This window comes from Mustela nivalis (assembly GCF_964662115.1).
Source record: "Mustela nivalis genome assembly, chromosome: 3".
Classification (NCBI taxonomy): Eukaryota; Metazoa; Chordata; class Mammalia; order Carnivora; family Mustelidae; genus Mustela; species Mustela nivalis.
This window is the reverse complement of record NC_139022.1, coordinates 61458453-61482570: the sequence shown is the minus strand read 5'-3', so window position 1 is coordinate 61482570 and position 24118 is coordinate 61458453. Positions and strand designations below refer to the sequence as shown.

The following is a 24118-nucleotide window of genomic DNA, read 5'->3' as shown; positions in this document are numbered from 1 at the left end:
CACCTGTGAAATAGCACCTACCTCACACATAAATAAGAGGACTAAAAGATAATGAAAAGCATCTCACACAATTTTGCATCCCATTTCCTTCTGTAACAGAGATTTATTATATAACAAACAAAGGGAAAGGAGACATTCTTTGATATTTTTGCTTAGAAGTGCAGAACTTTGATTTCTGCCAGTGTTGGAGATTACTGCATTTCAAGAAAGTAGAAACCCCTAAAATGTTTTTATGCTTTCAAGCAACAAAATAAGATCTGGCATCGTTTGGGGTCCCAAAAGTGGTACATGATGTCTTAGAGGAAGTCCGGGGATAAGAGAAAAAAGGGGAGTAGAGGTCATAGAATGGGATGGGCCATTGATCTTCAAGTCCTTCAAAGTGGTGGGATCTTCTTCTAACTCACCAACTTAAGTCATAGGTACTGTTGTAAAATACTCCAACTTTCAAATTTCAAATTTTTTTCCCATTCCTGAAGGTGAAGACAATTGAACTTGAAGAAGGCCTCTTAGAAGATCATTTTGAAACTACTGTAAAAATGAGTACATACCTTGTAGCCTATGTAGTTTGTGATTTCAACTCTGTGAGTGGCACCACCTCCTCAGGGGTCAAGGTGAGACTGAGTTCTAATTTTATACACAGTCTTGAGAGCAAAGAGCTTTTGTTTTCTTATGCTTTTTATCATGCCTATTTCACAAAATAGGCAAAAAAATAAAATAAATTACTCATAAATCCCATCACCAAGATAGAATTACTGATAATATTAGTGTAAGTTTTCCAAATATTTTCCATATATATGTCAATATATGTGAGTATATACAATAATGGTGTATACTCATTTTTTTACAAAATAATGTTTTAGATTATTTAACTCTACTTTCACCATAATATGCCCTAAGAACTGAACGCCATTAAAATTTTCTATAGTACTTTTATAATATATTTTATGGAACTTTCTATAATATTATGTTAGCAATTGCTTAGTGTTATACTGCATGGAAGCACCAAAAGAAATTTTAGTCATCCTCTTATTTTAGGACATTCACATTGTTTCCAATTGTTTTCTATATTTTTTTTTTCTTCAAAGAGAGGTAGACTTCAAATTTTTAGAGTCTTCATTATTTGCAAAAACTTAAAATACCCAATGGGTATCTTACAGAGTTTTGTAAATACCAGTAGAGACACCACCATCATCATCATCATCATCATCTGCTTACCCTGAAGAACTAAATATAACCGTCAAAGAACCAAAGAACCAAAAAACATTCAAAGAACTGTAAAATAATTCTTATGAAAAATAGCTATTAAATGACTATTTCAATTTGTATACATATCATGCTTACAGATACGTAGATACGTGTTATGAGCAGTGCATCTAGATATGTAACACAGCAGCTCTACAGTCAGATTCTGCATAGATAATAGACATATGGGAGGTCATGGCACGTAACTTCAGGAGGAGGGGTTCCGCTCAGCTTCCTAGGTTTCACATCGCAGCTCTGCAATTCTCTAGCTGGGTGACTTGGAGCAAGTTACTTAATTTCCACGTATTTCCATCTTTTCATAAGGTTGTTGAGAGGATTCAATTAGATTTCATATATACACATTTAGCACTGTGCCTGATAAGCCATCAAAAGATGGTAACTATTAATATATCCTTCGTATAAAAGTTCTGAGGGACTTTAGGTAATTCAGAGCATGAAAGCACACCATAAAATGAAAGTAGCAGCATACCTGAAACCCAATAAAAGTGGAATGTAATTTAATTTTTTCCACTCGGTGGTTATTTACTTGAGGGGGAGTAAAGAAACATATTTGGGGATTTTTGAGTTTAAAGTCTACTAGATGGAAAGGTGGATACGATAAGTTCTTGAAGGCTTTTCCAACTCATATATCTATGTTTTATTTGACTTGTGCAGGTAGACACAGTTCTGGAAAGCTAGAACTCAAGTGCTAGAATGCATAATAGTGATGAGCTCAGGTGGGCTCTCATGATATAGTGAGTTCATATAGTTTGAAATTTACAGATTAGCACCTAGGGAATGGAATATGATAGAAGACACAAGATAGCTTATAATTTTTAAGACTGACTTTTGCTGTAATACTTTATGAAATGTCTTATCCCCATCAAAAACATGCTAAATCTATTTTAAAAATTTCATGAAAAATTCAGTCTAGCTTTCTTTGAGTGAGGATTGTTAGGAATGGGATTGTGCCAAGGATTTGTGACATTCAAAGACCACTTCTTCTGATCAACATTTCCAGGTGTCCGTCTATGCATCTCCAGAAAAATGGAGTCAAACCCATTATGCTTTGGAAGCATCATTAAAGCTACTCGATTTTTATGAAAACTACTTTGATATCAATTATCCACTCCCCAAACTGGGTAGGTTCAAATTCTGTGTCATTGTATTTATTTTTCTTATAGACCTTGCTTTGATTTCTCTTTTTGTCTTTATATGTGATTTAAATGAGTACTGAAGAAGTTCAGTTAGCCCAGGAAGCAATAATTTGTACCTCAGAGATGGTTCTTGAATGTAGAAAAGAAAAGTATTTATGAGAAGTCTGAGTAGTGTGGATCATTTATTCTTTTATCTGGTTCATATTAAAATAGCTGTATCACATCTTAGATTTAATTGGATGAATTTTCCGGAACATACAACCTTTTTCTATGCCGTATTTGTATAAGACCAGCAGTCTTTTATAAAATTTGCCAAAGATTTATGTAAATAGCTAGAAATTGTCCCTCTATCTGTTTATAGTGCATTTGAAGTTGAAAGATAAGATTTAAAAGATTTAAAAATAAAAGAAGACTTGGAGGAAGTAGATAATTTGAATGTGGTAGTAACAGATTTTTACATAGGAAGATACGAATAGTCTATCCTGGTTTTGATTTTCTATCTTAAGAAAAACACATTAAACCATAACTTTGGTTTCATAACATATGTAGGTTGGTTTTCAGAATTTCTGACAGTGACATATTTTTCCCTTGAGAAAATTAAGACATACTCCTTATCATGTCTTTGTTTCTCTTTACCCTCCGAATCTGTGCCATTTTTTCCTTAGAGGAGGTAAAAGGACCATCAAAAGGCTTTTCCAGGGGCTTATTCTTATTGTTCTTGAGTCTCATTGCTAATTTATTATAGTGCAGGTTCTATCTGTTTTTTAGTATAGATATACTAAATATACCCATAATCCATTGTTGTTTCTATGTCAAAAGCCAAGGAAAGATCCAATAACAACCATCAACAACCTTACCTTGTTCTTTTTTTTTTTTTTTTAAGATTTTATTTATTTATTTGACAGACAGAGATCACAAGTAAGCAGAGAAGCAGGCAGAGAGAGAGAGGGAAGCAGGCTCCCCGCTGAGCAGAGAGCCTGATGCGGGGCTCGATCCCAGGACCCTGGGATCATGACCTGAGCTGAAGGCAGAGGCTTTAACCCACTGAGCCACCCAGACACCCCCCCTTTTACCTTGTTCTTGAACAATACAACCTTGAAGATCATATGAAATGTACCTTTTTTTTTTTTTTTTTTAAGATTTTACTCATTTATTTGAGAGAAAGAGAGAGAGAGAGAGCACATGCACAGGAGTCCAAGCAGGGAGAGGCAGAGGGAAAGAGGAAGGGAGAAGCAGACTCCCTAATGAGCAAGGAGACCCATGCAATGCGGGGCTCCGTCCCAGGACCCTAGGATCATGACCTGAGCTGAAGGTAGATGTTTAACCCACTGAGCCACCCAGGCACCCTTGTGAAATGTATTTTTAAAATAACTGAAAAGAAGGATGCAGTTTAGGAAAAATTAAACTAGATACAAGTATCTCTAATGATTATTGGAGATAATCCAACTATAAAATCATCAGTGCAATTTACAAAAAAAATTCATCCCACATTTGAAGTTCTAATGAATACTAATCTTTATTAGTGCTAATTTACTTTAGATTGTCTTATAAGTATTTGTTTTTATCCACTAGAATTAACCAGTATTAATTCCAGACAATGTAATCGCAAGGCAAGTGACTTGGTTCATTTCAACTTAAAAAAATTACCTTTCTTTTTAGTCAAACCGTATTTCTTCCAAAATGGTCTAGCAGAATAAAAAGTAAAAATTCCAAGATTAAATATTAGTCAGAAGTTTTCTCACCTACATGACATCAATGGCAATGAGTATACATACATACATACATACACACACACACCACACACACAGATAGAATATAAATTAATATACATTATACCTGAGTTGCTTAAAAATGATTAAATTTCACTTTTTCCCTCAAGACTTTGTCAAGGGGTAGAGAACATATCAATGTTGAAAAGGAAATTGAGGTCAGAAATAATTGATGCCTACAGCTTTTTTCCTCTACTGCCTTAGAAAGGACACTTGCTCATAATAGAGACCACACATTCTTGAAAAAGTAATTGAAATATTGACAATAGAGATTGCTCCTAAAAGATGTTTTCCTAAAATTGAAATCCCATATTATTCTTTTTTTTACAGAAATTAGTTCATTATATGTTTTGGTGAATCTCAAACATACTAAAAATTATTTAATACCTTTCAAAGTTTTTGAGTAGTATTAATATAAAATACAATATGAGTATTTCTAAAAAAATCATTTTCTTAGCACTAATGCACCCAAGGTATTTGCTGAGTTTAGCACGCTTTGCAACAAGTGGGTAAATGTCAACAGGTTACTTCAGCTATAACCAAAATTGTATTGATAGAATTAATGCTGCTTAATAATGGGTATCGATTATTTTCAGTACATCTGCAAGACCCCAGGTCAATGTTGCAATAGTCTTTATGTTTTCGGAACATCTGCTTATACATGAAAGTGTCACAATGTATTTGAGGGGGAAGCAAATCCCATTTCTGATGCAGAAGCCATAATGATCAAGTATGTTTGTTCTTATTTCTTAGATCTAATTGCTATTCCTGACTTTGAGTCTGGAGCCATGGAAAATTGGGGCCTTATCACATATAAAGAGACGTCACTGCTCTTTGATACTAACACTTCTTCTGCTTCTGATCAACTATTGGTCACCGAAGTCATAGCCCATGAACTAGCCCACCAGGTACCTAACACTCATGACATTCTCTTAGCATCAGTCCAAAAGGCATTGTACAGGACACCAGCGGGCTTCCTGAAACAACATAAACTTATATCATTTTACCCTTAGAGGGGAACTTGGAGACTATCGAACCAAACACAGTATGTCCAGTAGCAGAGATCTCAATCTCTACACTATGACACTCACACAGGTGTGTTATCACAAGAGAAATGGTCACTGTATCCTTTAAAACTCTTCAAGGCAAAGCCTTCCTATGTATTTTAGTAGAGAAGTTATGGATTATGGTGATACATAGGAGGCAGAATTGGAAACCCTACAAGGAGAGGTTTCTATTAAAAATAGTTTTCCTTACCCCCTAATCCAGGGCAAAATCAATCTCCCTTCAGTTGGAAGATGTCACTATATGGCCATAGCAAGGACTTCAAATCCAAGTACTCATGGGTGGCTGACCCTAGACACATTACCTAACTCCGAACTTCAGTGTCTTCATCTATAACATTAAATTAATAGTAGTTCCTGCTTCTTGAAACTGCTGTGAAGAATTACAAATAAGTGCCTGTGCCTGTCACACTCAATAAGTGTGAGTTATTAGTGACAGCAGCAACAATCTCTGCTTCTGCTCCCATTTCTTACAGGCTAAGATTTCCAAAGCCCATCTATCAACACTGTGTTAGATGCAAATTCAGAACCATAAAACTAACTCTATAGATATAAGAGACTATTTCTGCTCTATTTCATTTCTGAAAATTCCTAGTAACACAATGAATTATTAAGAGCCCCAGAGATTCTCTTTTACCATGTAGACAACGATCATGTTATTGTATTTATTAGAAGCTAGTAACTTTTGTTTTTAATTTTTAACTTTATCCTTTATCATTATTATAATAATGAGTTGGATTTTATTTAAGCAGTGAACTAAGTACCCAATTACATAAGAACCATGCTTAGCACTGTAATCGAAGCACATATGCATGGCTTCCTCTGGTTTAGAATCTCCCCACTGGCCCATCTTAGGGCTTTTGATTATTAGTCACTGGTAGCTCTAAAGCAGTTGACTGAATCTGGAATTTCTAATCTTTCTACTGAATGTTCCTAGGGAAATGGTTGGAGAACTCTACCTCTGAGGCTGCTCTGGCCTTCACTTTTACAATTTCTCTTTCACAGAGGTAAAAAATCCAAGGCTGAAGCGGCAGACGGCAGTGGAATTTTTGTCTTGACTCTTTTGTCTCCCCCATTGATCTCCCTATGACCATTCACTCCGACAAAGACTCCCGGTGCCAACTGAGTGGGCCAAGGGTCCATAGCATGGCATACCAGGGGCCCAAGATTAAGCTCTTCTCCACTTCTCCAGCCTCATCTCTTACCCACACCATAAGCTTTGGCGATCCTAGACTATTTTCCATTCCCCAATGTGCCAGTTTGTGTTGCTCCTCTGTGCTTTTGCTCTTGCTACTTAATCTGCCTAGCGTACACGCTATTCCCAACATACCTGAGACCCCTTGTAAGAGGCAGGAAATGAATCATTTCCTAACTAACTTACATACTCTCCCCAAAATAACTCTCCCCAAAAAGAACTCCCCAAATTTTTAACTCCTGGAGTCTTCTCTACCCTTTGTACAGGCATTGATCATAGCACCATACCGCTTTAGTGCATTTATCTATCGGCTGCCCTCCATTATTTGTAGTAGGGCAGAGGCTGTATTGTATACATCTTTCTATTTCTATATGGCACGTTGCCAATAATGTAGTGGGTTCTCAAAAGATATTTATTGAATGAATGGATAAATCACTCTTACTAACTGGTCAATTATCCAAAATAGCTCAACTTGGATTTTTCATATTCATCACTTCTCCAATTAAGGAAATACCTCCCATCCATTTTCACAGATGCTCTCAGGAAGACTGGTGCCCACTTGCAAAATGATATGAGGGTTGTCAGAAAAGAAATAGAGCTTAAACCGTTTCTGGAAGCTACATATCTAGCTATAACTATAAGAAGTCTTTTCTGAATCTTAGAATATATTTTTTAAGATTCTATGTATCCGTTTTTAAAAAGATTATTTATTTATTTATTTGACGGAGAGAGAGATCAAAAGTAGGCAGAGAGGCAAGTGGAGAGAAAGAGGGGGAAGCAAGGTCCCCGCTGAACAGAGAGTCCGTTGTGGGGCTCGATCCCAGTACCCTGGGATCATAACCTGAGCTAAAGGCAGATGCCCAAACAACTGAGCTACCCAGGTGTCCCTGAATCTAGGAATCTTTTTGTTTAATTTCCCAACTCTCTGGAGATTGCAATTCTGAAACAGATAAACTAGATGGATAGTACCAAGCACATAGGCTAAATAAAATACAAAAGTATGTGAAAAAGTAGTAATACTTAAAGCCAGGGTTACAGATCAAATATAGGTCCAGGGTAAATTGCTGTTTAGCTCTCCTTATGGCACCCTGTTAATTTTATTTTTATATATTTAAAATCTCAAAACTTTATTCACTTTAGCTTTAGTGTCTGGGTTAATCTCTGGAAGAAGTCAGAGAAAAAGTGAACAACTAAATTCCCTCATCAGTAATACTATGTAGCAATCCAAGAGTCCTAAATGATTCTGTAAGAATTTGAAATATTTGCTACTTAAATATAAAGCAAATATTTGCTACTTAATATAAAGAAGTGACTTCACCAAAGATATTTTGGCTTAGATCTCTCCTAAGGCCATCACCATAAATCAAGGATGAGGTAAGATTTTATATCTTTTTCTCGATAAAATCTAATAGCTAAGAAATGTTGGGAGGATAAAATGGAAGTTGGAGAGCTGGACACAAGAAGGACACAAAGAAAAGTAAACAGGAAACAAAAACGTGGTGATGAGAAGAGAAGGCAAAGCAGTCAGTAGAAGGAAGTTGTACAGAGAGAAAAGAGCAACAGAGAGAGGAAAGGCCTGAACCATTGAAAGAAGGATGTCAGCATCCATTATATATTTTTGCTAGTTAATAATTTTTTTTAAAGATTTTATTTATTTGACAGACAGAGATCACAAGTAGGCACAGAGGCAGGCAGAGAGAGGAGGAAGCAGGCTCCATGCTGAGCAGAGAGCCTGATGCGGGGCTCCATCCCAGGACCCTGGGATCATGACCTGAGCTGAAGGCAGAGGCTTTAACCCACTGAGCCACCCAGGCACCCCTAATAATTTTTTTATATTAGTTTAATTTCTTTTTTTTTAAATGTACTTACTTATTTAAGAGGGAGAGAGAGAGAGAGAGAGAGAGAGCATGTGCATGAGCCTGGGGGAGGGGTAAAGAGAGAGGCAGAGGGAAAAATCTCAGACTCCTCACTGAGAATAGGGGAGGGGGTAATTCAGGGCTCTATCTCACAACTCTGAGATCTTGACCTGAGCTGCAGTCAGGAGTCCCATGCTCAACCAGCTGACCCACCCAGGAACCCCAATATTTGTTTAACTTCTAGTAACACTGAGTCTCTGCTTCCTAGTGGTTTGGCAACCTGGTTACAATGGAATGGTGGAATGATATTTGGCTCAATGAAGGTTTTGCAACATACATGGAACTCGTCTCTGTTAATGCCACATATCCAGAGCTACAATCTGTAAGTTTACAATTTTGTATGTCGTACCACATATACAATTCAGCCCATAACACAAATCTATCACCCAGAAATCTATGGGCAGAGAGCTCTAATAGTACAAATGTACAGCTGTGTATGTGAGGTGAGAGGAAAGAAAGTCACTGTCCATGAACAATGATGTAGGATGAGATGGGGCTCGTGGTTAAAGATCCTCTGGAGAGTTCTCGGCATGTAACCTGAAAATTAAGCATAATTGGGGCACACGCTTCTAGAATTTTCAAAAGGCCTGCCTATTCACTTCCCTAAAATATATGAAAAGATTTTTTTCAAACATGTCTTTTTCTTTACACATAAAGAGTCTGAACACTACATATCAAGGTGGTTTGTAATGTTTACTTAGCTCTTTGGGTAGGCATTTGGTCCAGTATGGTACAGAGAGTCATGGATTCAGAGTCAGTGTCATCATTCTTCTCCTCCTCTTCCTCCTCCTCCTCCTTCTTCTTCTCCTTCTCCTTCTTCTTCTTTTAAAAAGATTTTATTTATTTATTTAACTGACAGAGATCACAAGTAGGCAAGGAGGCAGGTGGGTGGGGTTGGGGAAGCAGGCTCCCCCATGAGCGGTGGGCCTGATGCGGGGCTTGATCCCAGGACCCTGGGATCATGACCTGAGCTGAGAGCAGAGGCTTAGCCCACTGAGCCACCCAGGCGCCCAAGTCAATGTCTTCTTATTTGCTATGTGTTGAATCCATGGTGGAGTCCCAAAGTTTCATATATTCTCACTTGTAAAGAGCACATAATGCATCTACTTTACAGGAGTGTTGAAAGGATCACAGATAAGGTCCTGGCACATAGCAAGTGTTCACCAAATGGGAACCATTTTATTTCTGTATCCAAGGGCCTGGTATGTGGTACACATTCAACCAATGTCTGAAGGAATGTTGGATTTATGCCTTTATGAAGTAGAGAATTGGTGGCAGGGGACTATATAAGGGGAAAGAAACTTACAATCAATTGTAAGAAATGACTACTTCTATGATGATTATCTTTCTAAGCCTACTGTGTTTTGTACTGCTTTGAAAGTGTCAAATTCAAAGTGAAAACATTTTCTTCCCTCTTTAGGATGATGCTTTTTCAGACGTGTGTTTTACAGTAATTAAAAAAGATTCATTAAATTCATCCCGTCCTATCTCCAATCAAGCAGAAACTCCTACGCAGATAGCAGAAATGTTTGACTCCGTTTCCTATAACAAGGTAGTAAATGCTGTGGGAGCTCTGCTTTCAGTAGAAATGTAATGAGGCTTGTAAGATCAGCAGTTGAACTTACTGGTTGCTGATTCCCGCCACTGGTTATACTTTTGTTGTATTTGAAGTTCCGTTTTCAGACACCACCCATGTTCCGTACAGTTTAAGCTCCCTTAAAAAACAAATCATACTATCTTTTCCTTTATCTTTTTTTTTTTTTTTTGTCTTTCTTTCTTTTTTTCAGGGAGCTTGTATTTTGAATATGCTCAAGGATTTTCTGAATGAGGAGAAATTCCGCAAAGGAATTATTCACTACTTAAAGACGTTCAGTTATGAAAATGCTAAAAATGATGATTTGTGGAACAGTCTGTCAAATGTAAGTCATATGCTGGGGAACAGTAGACTGTCGGTAAATCTAAAATGTAATAGGCTAATTATGAAGGTTTATAAATAGTTGTATTGTCAGTCAATCAACATGTATTCCACTTTCTACTCTGCCAGTTGTATCGAAGGCAGCACGTTCTTTTTCCTTTGGAACCAGATGCCATCCACACTGGGGTAGTCACAGGCCTTTGGTATCTGGTGCCCTTTTCTTTGGTTCCCTTCTAAGGATAACCTAATACTTTTATCTCCTCATTTTCCAAAATCTTTAATGACTTTGTAATTCCCGCCATGCATATCTAAACTTCTCTGCCCCAATTTTAAGGTTGAACTCTACTTTTTCAACTTTAGTGTCCAGCATGTATTTTCCATTGCGTGAGACACATTTCCTCCCTCATCGGAAGAAATCCTGCTCAATCCTTATGTCATCACGTTTTTGTTTCAAGGGTCCTTGCTACCTGGGGACCCTTTCTTCTTGCCAACAATTCAAACGCCATCCATCCTTTAAGTTCTAGCTGAGAATTTACCTTCTCCTTACAGACTACTCCACCCTTCAATGGTTTGCCTTTCTTTTCTTTTCTTTCTTTTTTTTTTTTTAGATTTTTAAAATTTATTTGACAGAGAGAGACACAGCGAGAGGGGGAACACAAGCAGGCAGAGTGGGAGAGGCATGCTTCCTGCCAGGCAGAGAGTCCCATGTGGGGCTTGATCCCAGGACCCTGGGATCATGACCCCAGCTGAAGACAGGCACTTAACAACACAGCCACCCAGGTGCCCCAGTGGTTTGCCTTTCTGCTCAATACCTAAAAGTGCGTTTACGAATCTATCCCCCATAGTGATGTCGTCTTTTAATAGCTTATAATAGTTTAATAATAACAATAGTAATAATAATAAAATTTGCTTCAGAACAAGAATCATATTGGGGCACCTGGGTGGCTCAGTGGATTAAGCCTCTACCTTCAGCTCAGGTCATGATCTCAGGGTCCTGGGATCAAGCCCCCCCACATTGGGCTCTCTACTCAGTGAGGAGCCTGCTTCCCCTTCTCTCTCTGCCTGCCTCTCTGCCTACTTGTGATTTCTCTCTCTCTCTGTCAACTAAATAAAAAAAATCTTAAAAAAAAAAAAAAGAACAAGAATCATATCTATTCTAGGTGCCAGGGCATTTAGCGTTGTGATTAATGAACAGTTAATTGCTAATGAAGGAACACTTGGTCTCTTTTGTCATTGGGATTCAAGTAGTATGATAAGTAAAATGAAGAAAACATGTAGTAGGCTTAGATGATTCTAAGAATTATTAAAATACTCTTAAGTTTTCAACTGTGAGTAAAATAGTCTTTTATAGATGCATTGGACTGGCAGGCTTACGCAGAGAGATAGACAAACCCTAAGCCATTGTAGACAGAAGAGTCCTCTTTGTAAGCACTTCATGGCCCAGGGCCAGTCATAATATTGTTCAATATTTATATAACACTCAATAGTTTAAAAAGATATTTCAAGAGCATTATCTCATTATCTCATTTGAGTCTTTAGTACAACCTATGTAAATGTTTTTATCAATTTCTATCACTTCCTGCTGAAAATCTAGATGCTTGCTCTCCAGAGTCCTCCTAAACTTCTCAACAAGCCTCATGTTGCTTTTCTCTCCCATCCCTCACTTTCTCCCTCTCCTTGGCTATGTGTGTGTGTGGACATCAACCTTGTCTTTCTTCAACAAGAAACAATATATGTCCTTGGTGTGCATAGTGGTCAGGGAGTTATTAGAGGAGAAATTTAGCCAAGAATTGCAGGATTCTTTTAGGCCAACTGTGGATATTCCTATGTTAAATTTAGTCACATCATGCTTATTAGCCATCTCAAGAAGGTAAGGTAGGCATTCTTGCCCCATTTTTATAGGTGGGAAAAGTAATATTGAGGGAGAAATTGGTGCAAGGTTGTATAGACACAGGCAATGAAGGAGTCAGTATTTGAGATCTATCTTCTGATTCCAAGCTCAGTATTCATTTTCCTAATAACTTCACAACTTCTTCCTAGTTATCAGGAAAGTCTCCCATCTAACCTTTTCCTAAAGGTCCTCAGGTCTAGTTGACCACTTTCTGATGCCAATTGAAACTGTGGTATGAAATGATATCTTCCTCAACACTGTGTCACATCACATCATTTCTAACACGTGTCAATAGTAACTTGGGAATTAGAGGAATTCTTTGTTGTTATTTTTCATAAAATCATTTAAGAGCATTTGAGAGCCTTAGAAAGTGTGTGTGTGTGTTATTTTTCCATGTACAGTTCCCCTTGAGCATTAAGTCTTAGTTATTTAAGCGTTGATGACAAGTTGTTGATTTTCTTAGGTCTCATTTTAATTCTGAATTCAAAGTTTATTATTCTCTTGTTACTGTGATAGTCATTAGGAATGCCCAGGTAAGCAAAGGCATTTCCCCTCCCCAGTCAAGGGATTTGTGATATGATAGGAGACATTTACTACTAGACACAGTTGCCTAAATGCTAAATAGGGGCATGAGCAGCACGTACAATAAAAGAATAAAGTAGGACCTTTCCCAAGGGAAAGAGAAAACAAAGAAAAAGTCAACAAACTAATTAATTTTTACAACAATCATTCTACTACATTGTACTTCTTTAGAAAACTTGAAATATATATGTGTGTGTATATATATATATATATATATATATATATATAAATTTAATTGATCTAGATATACATGGTAAGGAACATAACAGTTCATGAAAATGGGAAAAAAAAAAGGGGGCCTTTGCAGCAACCATAGGAAATACACAAAAATTACTTTTTGTTTTATGTATATAAGTAACTTTTCCTATGGTCACTACCAAGATGCTTTTCTTCCCCCTTTCTCATGAGCTACTATGCTCCATACCATGTCTGAAGCAATTAAATTTTCATAGAGCTATTGTCTATATTCATGTCTAATATGCATGTTCAGCCAACTATCAATACCCAAATGGCAGTGTTCTTCTATTCTTGTTTTATAGAATTGTCTAGGTGATTTTACATCTGGTGAATTTTGTTATTCTGATTCCAAGATGACAAGCAATACAGTAAGTATAAAAAAAACTTGAGTAGAAGAGATCTGGGGTGTCATGTGATCCGAAGTGATTATGTAGAGGAGCCCAACTATTCCTTTTTTAAAAAAGATTTATTTATCTATTTATTTATTTATTTGAGAGAGAAAGAGAGAGGGGGAGGGTGCTAGAGTGGGGGGAGAGGCAGAAGGAAAGACTCTTCAAGCAGGTCCAGCATTTGGTGGGGCAGCCTGATGTGGGGCTCCATCTGATCCCCTGACCCATGAGATCATGACCTGAGCTGAAAGCAAGAGTTGGACATTTAACTGACTGGGCCACCCAGGTGCCCCATCAACTGTCCCTTTAAATAACTCGAAAGGAAGAGACTTCCACAGTTTCCCTTGAAACAAAGTTGACTGAAAAAGGAATGTTCAGGCCTCTTAGGGGGATGATGCTGTTACTACTATATTTTTGTTACAATTCAGCTTTCCCACAACCCCACTGCTAGCTAAAAATATCTCGGCTCAGAATTCTTCTGCCTGGTTAGTGCTGTCTTGGCACCCTCCAGGCTCAGGAAAATGCCAAACCAAATATGTTAGGTCTGGAAATAGGGTGAATGGTTTTCTAGAGGCCCCTGTCTTTTTGTTTACTTCTGGGAAGTTAGTGGAACACTTTAGTGGAAGAAAAGAGGAACTCTTTTTAAGAAGAGGCACAGGAATCCCATAAATTGTAGTTTTTAAAGGAAGATTCGGCATAATCCAGTGATCAGAAGTCCATAAGAGAAGCTAGGAAGCTAGAGGCTTTGTTCTCCATTCAGTCGACATCTATTGATATAATACAGTTCTTTTGGAGTATTTAAAGCTCCCCTAAAGATAGACATTTCTCTCTGAAACACCTCCACTCCACTGTCCTTAAAATGGAGAGGCGGTTTTGTTCTGTTTTGTTTTCTGGGCTTTTGGTTTGCAGTGGAGCAGGAGGGAGCTCCAGTCTAGAGCAAGGCCTTCCTCTGGGACTTTTGCCACCGCGTGTTAACCCTCTAGCTGCTGCATACATCCCTCCTTCAGTCAGCTTGCAGAGAGCACCTCTGGGGCAGCCCGGCTCCAGTTCCAGCCCTGAGCTGACAGCCTGAGGCCCCCCCTCTTCCTCCTCAAGCCTTGTTTCCGCCATCCAAGGAGATTGTGCGTTTCTGCTCTCCTGGGCTTCTCTCCTCCCTCTGGAGTCACCGAAGTCACTTGTCATTTCAGCTCGCCTTCCGGGAGGAAAGCACGGAGCTCAAGGAGATGATGGCGACCTGGACTCTGCAGAAAGGAATTCCCCTGGTGGTGATCACAAGAGAAGGGCGTTCCCTCAGGCTGCAGCAGGAGCGCTTCCTGAGCGGGGTTTCCAGAGAGGACCCTGAATGGAGGGCCCTGCAGGAAAGGTGGCTGCTTTTCTTCTGTTCGCCTAGGTCACTGTATCTCCGCTTGCTCTTTAGTTTCTTGGGCAACATGGTGGATGCTCTTTCTACACAAGCAGCAGAGGCCTGACCCAGCCTTGGTAACAGACTGAAAGAGCTTCAGGCCGGGCCCCAGACAGCGTTACTGTGTCCTTGTGTTCTTGATAATTCTGCAGCAGCCGCTGGGCTCTGATGCATAGCTCTGCTCAAATATGTCCCACTCTTTTCCATCCTAGATTTCTGGGGCCTCATAGGTTGGGTGACTAGAGCATACATAGAAATTGTTATGACAGTGTTCTACATCCTATCAGAAGGGAAAATATATCCCCTGGGGGTGAATTACATTCCTGTGAATCCTGTGAATTCAACCTCCTGTGGCCTTTTGTTTTTCAGTCACTGACTGTGAATGCGTTGTCTTAAAACATATGCTGTGTCTTGGTAATAATGAAAGTGAATCCAATGAACCGTACTATCATATCTCCTTCACCAGCCTATCCCAAGAAGCCGCGTTCAAGGCTTTACTAAAATCAAGAAACACAACACTGTCCACATTTCTCTGATCTATTAGTTCCATCCATAAGATGAATGAGGTCAATTTTAAAATGAAATAATACAAGTGAATCTGTTCTGACTCTTATTGTTATTTCTTTTTCTAGGGATGTATCTGTCTCATAACAATTCTAGAATTTTTCTGACAATCAGAAGCAAATTCAAGGTCTTTAACACAGACAACATATTGTTTTTCTTTTCTATTTGGTCAGTTGCCCATTTCCAATCCAACAGCAACTTTTATGCCACTTCTCTATCCACACATTTCATTTTTCTGTATGTCCTTCTAAAGTCTGAAACTCAGAGAGCTTAAAACTATTTATATCCTGACAACACAACCTGAAAAATTTAATGGTGATTCATTCCTGGGAAGGCAGGATTCACACTTTTATAACTTAACAAACTATCACGAGGGAGTTCAATGCTGTGGATGGGCCAGAGTAACAAATATCTACTACAACGATCTGTATTTTTCCTCTGTATTTAGATGATTCTTATAAAATTATTATCATCTGATTCATGCTTATTCAAACTCAAGAAATGCTACTTTCCCTCTTTTTCACTCCCAGCTATGTTTATCTGGAAAAAAATCCCTTTCCTTCTGGAGCCAAAGGTCAATCCAGATCATTCTGTTAAATCTTGGCAATATCTATGTGTCTGCTTTTACCTTTTTGTATAATTTTTCAATTGCTTTGTTAATTATCAATACCTTATGGGTTAACGTGTAGATTATCCCTTCTGACCCTTTACTAGATTAAAGTCTACACATGCTATTTCTTTCATTGTTTTATATTTTTCTGAAGACTAATAGGTACATCCTCAATTATTCCTTTTTCTGTTTTTTCACCTGTTGGTATTTTCAAGGACTTGATTTTACATGTACAAGATTACTATAGCTAATATGGCTTGATGGAGATAGAGGAATTGTAAAACCTGCTAGCAAGCAAAAAAATACACCAGCCAATTTCTGTTATTTATCATAGTAGGACCACTGAGAAGTAACCAAAGTATCATTGAAATTGGTCTTTTCCTCCAATCCATTCGGCTTTTCTGGACTTGGCTGATCAGCAGATCCTAGATTGCGGTGTTGTGACTACTTACAGTTACTTACCAGTTGCAAGGGTGGGGTGTGGGTAGCTGTGTTGAACAAAAGGATAAGTGGAAATCATATTGAGGTCAGATCTTTATCTCTTGAGGCTTTTCTTGAAGTTTTCTTTGGCTGAATTAATATCAGGCTGCCAGAGTTTTTGGAAATATGAAAGGAAGACTGGATTTTTTTTCTCTTGCTTAGAAGAAAACAATCAGCAGAATTTATGGTATGAGATTTGGACAACAATGGCACAGATAATTGTGGCAGAGCTCAACCAGGTATATATAGCACCTCTATAATTGTATGGAAGAATTTTTGCATACTGAAGGATCTGAAAGTCTTAGCCTATAAAATTTATAGGGCCCCTGGTGGTGTGAAAGATGGGCCATTAAGTGCCTTTTACAACCTATCTGAGTCTGACAATGTGAACATTAAATGGGCCATTCGTTCAGTCTGTAACCATCTCCATCTTCTGACACAGGTACCTGTGGCATATTCCATTGACCTACACCACGAGTTCTTCTAATGTGATCCATAGACACGTTCTAAAATCAAGGACAGGTAATGAACTCATGAGCCAAATAGGTCTTTCAGTTCTGAAATTAAACATGTTCTGGGCTATGTGGAGGAAAGTTACTGTAAGTAAATTTCAAAATAAAAGATTTATGTCCAGGGAAGTCCTCATTTCTCCATTTATTAATTACAAAAAGAACTCTTTAGTTGGAAAATTTGAATTTTCTATTCACTGGAAAGTTTTCTTGTGCGTTTAGCATTCAGAGATAGGTTTGTATTTATATCAGGAAATGAGGGCTTTCTTTCTTATATCCCTTAAAAACTACTTACCCAGCTCTTATGCCACAAGGCAAAAATACGTATTGGAATGAATTTGGAATGCATTGGCTCTGGGTTCAACTCCTTACTATGTCACCTATTAGATGTGTGACCCTTAGACAATTTCTTTACTCCTTCTGAGCTTCAGTTCTCTCATTTTATTTGAATGAGGACTAAGTCTCACAGATCTATTGAGATAATATGATAATGTTATTTTGATGACATAGGATAATGTTTGTCATATTAAAAATACATAATATAATTTTAATTTCACTTTTGAATACCTCACTGAAATATGAGAAGGTTTCCGTCATAATGTCATGTTCAACCTGGAATCTTTATTTCATCCAAAATGAGGACTAGACAAGTGTATCACCTATCTACATATACATATTGCAATGACCAGTGACAAGGCCACAAATAAGTCAAATTCTGATCATGCTTATTATCTGATGAACTGGGCCTCTTAGACCTGCAGAGACTGCTTTTGAGAACAAATTTACTTATTTATTAATTTAATAAGACCATAATTCACCAAAAAAAAAAAACCCATTCAGTAGACTGTGAAAATGAATATCATAATGATTCTTCCAAAACTTTGTCTTCCTACTGATTAATTAGTAATAGCATGAGAACTAACAGTTTTGGAGATGTTCCCGGTATGTATATTGTTAATAAAATGCTATGCCAATTTCTTCCTCCTAGATACTCTGGAATTATCTGAAAAGACCAGCTGGGTGAAATTCAACGTGGACTCAAATGGCTACTACATTGTTCACTATGAGGGGCACGGATGGGACCAACTAATCACACAGCTGAATCAGAACCACACACTTCTCAGACCTAAGGACAGAGTAGGTCTGATTCATGATGCATTTCAGCTAGTAAGGTAATGCAAAATTTCATTCCATTTCACAGGAAATAAGTTATTCATAACCAGATATGATAGATTTTAAAATCAAACATTCAGTATTGTTCATTCGTATGTGATGGATCTGAATGAAGGTCAAATACTGGCCACTAGATCAAAGCTTATCTACTGATAAGGTTTTTGACCAATACAGTATTTAAACACGTAATCTGACATTTTAAAATGTGGGGAAATTTATGTACAAATCCTGACTTCTGGAGTCTCTTTTGAACGTGAGATGTGGCAACTATGGACCTTCATTCCCACGTAGAGGAGGATGCAGCGTCCTTCTTGAAGCAAGGCTTTTTTGGTCCCATGCACCAAAGTCCCAAATGGTACATGAGTGACCTGTTTCAGTCACTTAGGGTGGGCCTTCTAAGCATTTAAGCTTTTGATGACAGATTTAAAATTAAGGTGAGTAGCTTGCTGTTTCACCAAATACCTATGTAATCTGTTGAACAAAAAAAGTGTAATATAGTCTTAACCTTTATGATTTTAAATGTTAAATCAAGTGCGCAATCCATTTGTTACTTGGCTCACACCGTAGAAATCAATATGAAATTGAAAGGGAAATGAAGGAGAAACTGGCTCCTTATGTTTATTCCTCCTTAGATTTTCCTGGAAAGACAAAGTGTTTTCTTTCTTTTCTCATTTATCATCAGCAGAAAAATATGTAGAATAAATCCCGTCACAAGATCCCCAATGGAAAAAAATTAGGAGTCAGGTGAAATAATGTGCATTGTAAGCTTTTCCTATTCTGAGAATTACTATATTCATTTTATTTAGTGTGACATATTATTTCCTTTCAGATGTTTATCTAGGTCAAATTGAGTGAGAGTAACCAGCAGGACATTTCTCAGGAGAAGCTTCTCTGTACAATAACAGAATTCTTTAGTAAGGAGAAAAGGAGAGATTGAAAGCTTAATCCTCAGCTCATGTCTCAGGAACACTTGTAGCAGAGCACATTAAAGTCAGGATGGGCTAGGAATGTGGCCATCCCAAAACTGTGGGGATGGTTACATGATAGACTAGCTGGGAAGTAAGCCACAGTTCATTGGAGGAGGTCTGTCTGGTCAAAGGAGAAGCTCTGAGTAGATTGCAAAGAAGATGAGTTAAAAATGTAGGAATAGGAACACTGAAGAATATTGACAACTTAACAATGAAAACCAATATTTCAAATAGTTGCAAAATCTCTTTTGCTCTTTCTGCCAATAAATTTATGGGTTGTCTAAATTTAGCAGAAGAAACCCTACTGTTATTAATGGATCAGTGGAAAAACGAGGTGGCCAGATTAATGAAGTTAAGAATACAAATTTTGGTTTAAAATAGATGACTTGGGGCGCCTGGGTGGCTCGGTGGGTTAAGCCGCTGCCTTCGGCTCAGGTCATGATCTCAGGGTCCTGGGATCGAGTCCCGCATCGGGCTCTCTGCTCAGCGGGGAGCCTGCTTCCCTCTCTCTCTCTCTGCCTGCCTCTCCGTCTACTTGTGATTTCTGTCAAATAAATAAATAAAAAAATCTTTAAAAAAAAAAATAAATAAAAAAAAAAAATAAAATAGATGACTTCAAGTATTACCTCTTCAATTCTTCTTTGACCTAAGGCAAATTATTTAAACATTTTAAGCCTAATTTTTCTAGTCTTTAGTACTTCTCTAGTCTTTAAAATTCCAGATTTAAATAATAATATCTAATATAAAGGGCTGTTTCAAGGATTGCATAAGATAATGCCAATAAAGCACTAAGCACAGTTCAATAAATGTTCAATAAATGTTAGCTATTAGTAGTATTAGTATTATCTAATAAAAATCATTTAAAACGTCCTGTTTTGAAGAGGAAGATGAAGCAACAGCATAGAAATGCAGTTCAAATAATGTGAAGTTGGAAAAAAGAAGAATCTGAATTTGTGTATTATTTTGTTGCAACTATATAAAAAAAAATTATTAGCTAAAAGTGTGAGGAAAAAGAGGAGGAAATATTCCAAAGTGCTATTAGTGAATGTGATGTGTAGTGAAATTATGAGGCATTTTTCCTTCCCTCTCTAATTTCCAACTGTTTCATAATTTGTTTATATTAACATTATCATAAAACTCAGTCAATAAGGAAACAATTTAAAACTCTCATACTAGGTCAAAGTATTTTTACTTGCTACTCTCCCTTAATATTTATCGCATCTTCCCTGCTTTATAAAATATCTATTTAAGAGTTAAAAGAAGTAATCACAGATCAGAGTTGTTCTGAAGACAGAATTTGGCCAAGGAATGGACATTTATTTTAATTGCATTTTCATATTAATTAAGCATAACTTAACTCTTGAATCTCATCTGGGTTGAATGGAATTGAAACGACAACTTTAAATTCTTTACAGAAAAACTGTTTGTTCCTTTTAGTCCCATACCCAAATTGGCTTTTCAGGAATATCGTTTTATTTCACACAGGTACCAAATAGCTGAAACTGTATACTCATAAGTATAGAACGGTGTACTAATAAGATACAGGTTTTTTTTTCTGTTGGGCTAAAGTATAAAGCTCACATATGTGTTTATTTATAAGCTGAATCAACCTTCAGGTAACATTTTGCATGATGATTGGTGGTGAGGAGCTGGCTTTTTATTAAACAATAGTTACATAAAAAGAAAAGCAATCCTCTTAAATGAATGTTAAGATTGATTTTTTTTTAAATAGATAAGTATAAAAGTAAATAATGATTTTTGTTTTTGTAAGAAACAAATTAGGCTTGACAAATAAGAAAAACAGGATTAATATGAGGTAATTTTTGTGTTGTTCAACACCCTTTTTAAAATGGGACCCTGGAATATTTTACCTAGTTTTTCCTGTTGCTGATCCTCTAGGGTATCAGCTATACTGTACAGCTACACTGTACGTTTGACAGTAACAAACAAGGGAAGGAATCGTGATGTTTTGTAGATAACTACACTAAAAAATACAGCAAACCATAGAATCATAGTGCATATGGTTCAGCCCTCCATCTTCAGACAAAAACTGTGGAAACTTTTCCATAAGTCTGTTTGAAAGCAGTATATAATTGTGTTTAAGAAAAGTCTCAAGAGTTGGTTCTTCTTAATTTCACTTCTTGCTAGTTTCGGTTTCCTCTTTTTAGATAAAAATTGAACATTTAAAAACCCAAAGGAGGTAGAGCATTATGCTAATGAAAATTCAATAGAAATGTCTTTTGTTCTTGAATCTGTTTCCATATCAGACTATTTTGCTTAATCTTCGAGTTGAATGCTGGCAGTAATAGTTTACAGACCACGTGCAGACACAAGTTCTGTCAGAAACACATGTGAGAACCACTTTGCAAAATGACAATATAATGGTCTATTTCCTCTGCAGAAGAGGCCCTAATGTTTGGTATTCAGAATAATAGTTTTGTTGTTTGTTCTTTTCATTAAAAGAAAATACAAAGAAGCCATATAACTTTGGAATCTAATTAGATTCTAAAAAAAGATGGAAATACTTTTTTTTTTCCTACTCAGAATAAACACTACTTCTCTGTTAGGCTCTAGAAGGGACATTAAAAAAAGGAAGGACAAACTTTGTCCTCAAAGTTCCAAATCCACTTGGAGGAACAATTCAAATCCACAAGTGAAACCATTAGAGAATCACCCAACATGTGAAAACCTTGCTATTATTTGGTCCTAACTATTAATATTAGCTAATATTTCCTTTATAAATCTCATACTGCATGTGAGGAATGACTCCAAGCACTCTGTGTGAATGAAGTCACTTAATCCTTACAACAGCACAAGATACTACTGTTACTTTCATGTATAAGGGATATATCTGAGGCCGGGAAAGGTTAGGTAATTTGCCCAAGATCATAGAACTAGTCAGTGGCAGATCTAGGACTCAAACCCAATGGTCTGGCTGAATTGTTCCTCCTATTGCTCACTAGATCATATTTGTGTTAATATTAAGAATACTAAGAACTGGGGGTGTGTGGGTGGCTCAGTGGGTTAAAGCCTCTGTTTTCAGTTCAGGTCATGATCTCAGGGTCCTGGGATGGAGCCCCGCATCAGGTTCTCTGTTCCTCAGTCAGCCTGCTTCCTTCTCTCTCTCTGCCTGCCTCTCTGCCTACTTGTGATCTCTCTCTGTCAAATAAATAAATAAAATCTTAAAAAAAAAAAAAAAAGAATAGTAAGAACTCTAAGTTATGTACACACACCCAACCTTGTTTCATCCTTCAGTGCAGGAAGGTTGACCCTAGACAAAGCCCTTGACCTGACTCGTTATCTCCAACATGAAGCAAGCATTCCCGCACTTCTCAAAGGTCTGGAATACTTAGAGCTGTTTTACCGCATGATGGAGAGAAGGAATGTTTCAGATGTCACAGAAAACCTCAAGGTTTGTATCACTTCCAGGAAATTCACTAAGTAGAGAATGTCTGGAGGATGGGCGAGACTTGGTCTGTTTGTGTGAACTTCTGGGGATAAATCTTTAAGAAGCTGAGGGAACTGGCTGATGGCACGGTCAACTGCACTGAGTGGTTGGAAATCTCTCATTTCTTGTCATCACCAACCTAAGACGATCCTATCAGGATCGTGAGCAAAATATTCCTTCTAAGTGTGATTTTATCTTTTGTCAATGATATTCTACCCTCAGATAGGAAATTAAACCCTATTTTAATGCAAAAACTCTGTTTAAATATGGTAGGTGGGGCCCAGAAAACAAGGAGAAAATACAAAGCCAAATAGTTCTGTGTTTGGGCAAGATTCATGCAGGCAGTTTAGAGTTGATCCTTTTTGGCGGGTAAGAGCTGTGTTAAGTACTAAATTTAGCCTCTCTGTAAATCATCCTCTTCTTTCGGCAGCATTACATTCTCCAGTATTTTAAGCCAGTGATTGACAGGCAAAGCTGGAGTGACAAGGGCTCTGTCTGGGACAGGATGCTTCGATCGACCATCCTAAAACTGGCCTGTTACCTGAACCATGCTCCTTGCATCCAGAAGGCAACTGAACTCTTCTCTCAGTGGATGGAATCCAGTGGAAAATTAAAGTAAACCTAGACATCTGTCCTGTTCTTTGTTCCTTTCACTTTGATGCAAAAGTCTTTGATCAAGCAAGATGTTAGATCTGAAACCTTTCAGGGAAGATGGTATGGGGCAGGGGGCATGGTAGGGGAAAGCCATGCTGGGAATTACAAACCCTTGTTTCATGCTAGCATATAGTAAGTGCTCAATAGATTTTGTGGGAAGTGAGATTTAGGTCCCCTTAGTGGGAGGGCTTGGAGGGATTGGCACGGTGACAGAAAGATTGCCAGAAGGTAGAAGTGGGGGGAGGGGGTTGCACAAGCTCCGAAAGTGTGTCTTAAAGATAAAAAGCAATGTGAAATATACAAGCAGTCAAAACAGCAGTGATCATTTGTTAAAAGTTGGTGTTTTTTTTTTTTTTGAGAGGTTACCTTTTAAAAAAGTCTACTTCTTCATCACCCAATACCAGAGACCTGAAATTTGACCCCAGATTTCATATTTGATGAGAAACCAATGACTTGGGGGCATCAAAAGTGTGTATGTGGTGGCAAAATGGATTCTGGTGTTTATTACAATCAGGAAGATGCCCAGCGATCACAGGGATTACGCTGTTTCATAGGACTTTTTCCTTCACTTTGTTCCTCATACTATAGCATTCCGTCGGATGTTTTAGAGGTCGTGTATTCTGTGGGTGCTCACACAGCAATAGGTTGGAATTACCTTTTGGAGCAATATGGACTGTCCATGTCAGGTGCTGAAAAAAAGAAAATTCTGTATGCATTGTCAACCAGCCAACATCAGGAAAAGTTAAAAAAGTAAGTGCATTAATTAAACCAACTTGTTAAAAGTAAACTGATAAAAATCCAATGAAGTCACTAAAATATTGATCACTAACTTCAAAGTCATAAAAGAATTGAATCAAAATTTGATTTGCTTTGAATTTACTTCTGAAAAATACATATGGACAAAATGCAAATGATCAAAACAGATATTCCTAGTTATTAATCAGGTGGCCAAT

At 37.5% G+C, this 24118-nt stretch overlaps 1 protein-coding gene across 3 annotated transcripts in view; it reads left to right on the top strand.

Moving 5' to 3' along the window:
* ERAP2 (endoplasmic reticulum aminopeptidase 2) overlaps positions 1-24118 on the top strand; it is a 40812-nt gene that overhangs the window by 11321 nt on the left and 5373 nt on the right. For all 3 annotated transcript variants that reach the window (XM_082723875.1, XM_082723876.1, XM_082723877.1), the window contains 13 exons: positions 477-611; positions 2264-2384; positions 4922-5076; positions 8552-8665; positions 9764-9895; positions 10131-10262; positions 13271-13336; positions 14545-14720; positions 16856-16935; positions 17911-18094; positions 22319-22475; positions 22942-23126; positions 23754-23915. In XM_082723875.1, the coding sequence (XP_082580001.1) occupies positions 477-611; positions 2264-2384; positions 4922-5076; positions 8552-8665; positions 9764-9895; positions 10131-10262; positions 13271-13336; positions 14545-14720; positions 16856-16935; positions 17911-18094; positions 22319-22475; positions 22942-23126; positions 23754-23915 (1799 nt within the window). The remainder of the gene's footprint in view (positions 1-476; positions 612-2263; positions 2385-4921; positions 5077-8551; positions 8666-9763; positions 9896-10130; positions 10263-13270; positions 13337-14544; positions 14721-16855; positions 16936-17910; positions 18095-22318; positions 22476-22941; positions 23127-23753; positions 23916-24118) is intronic.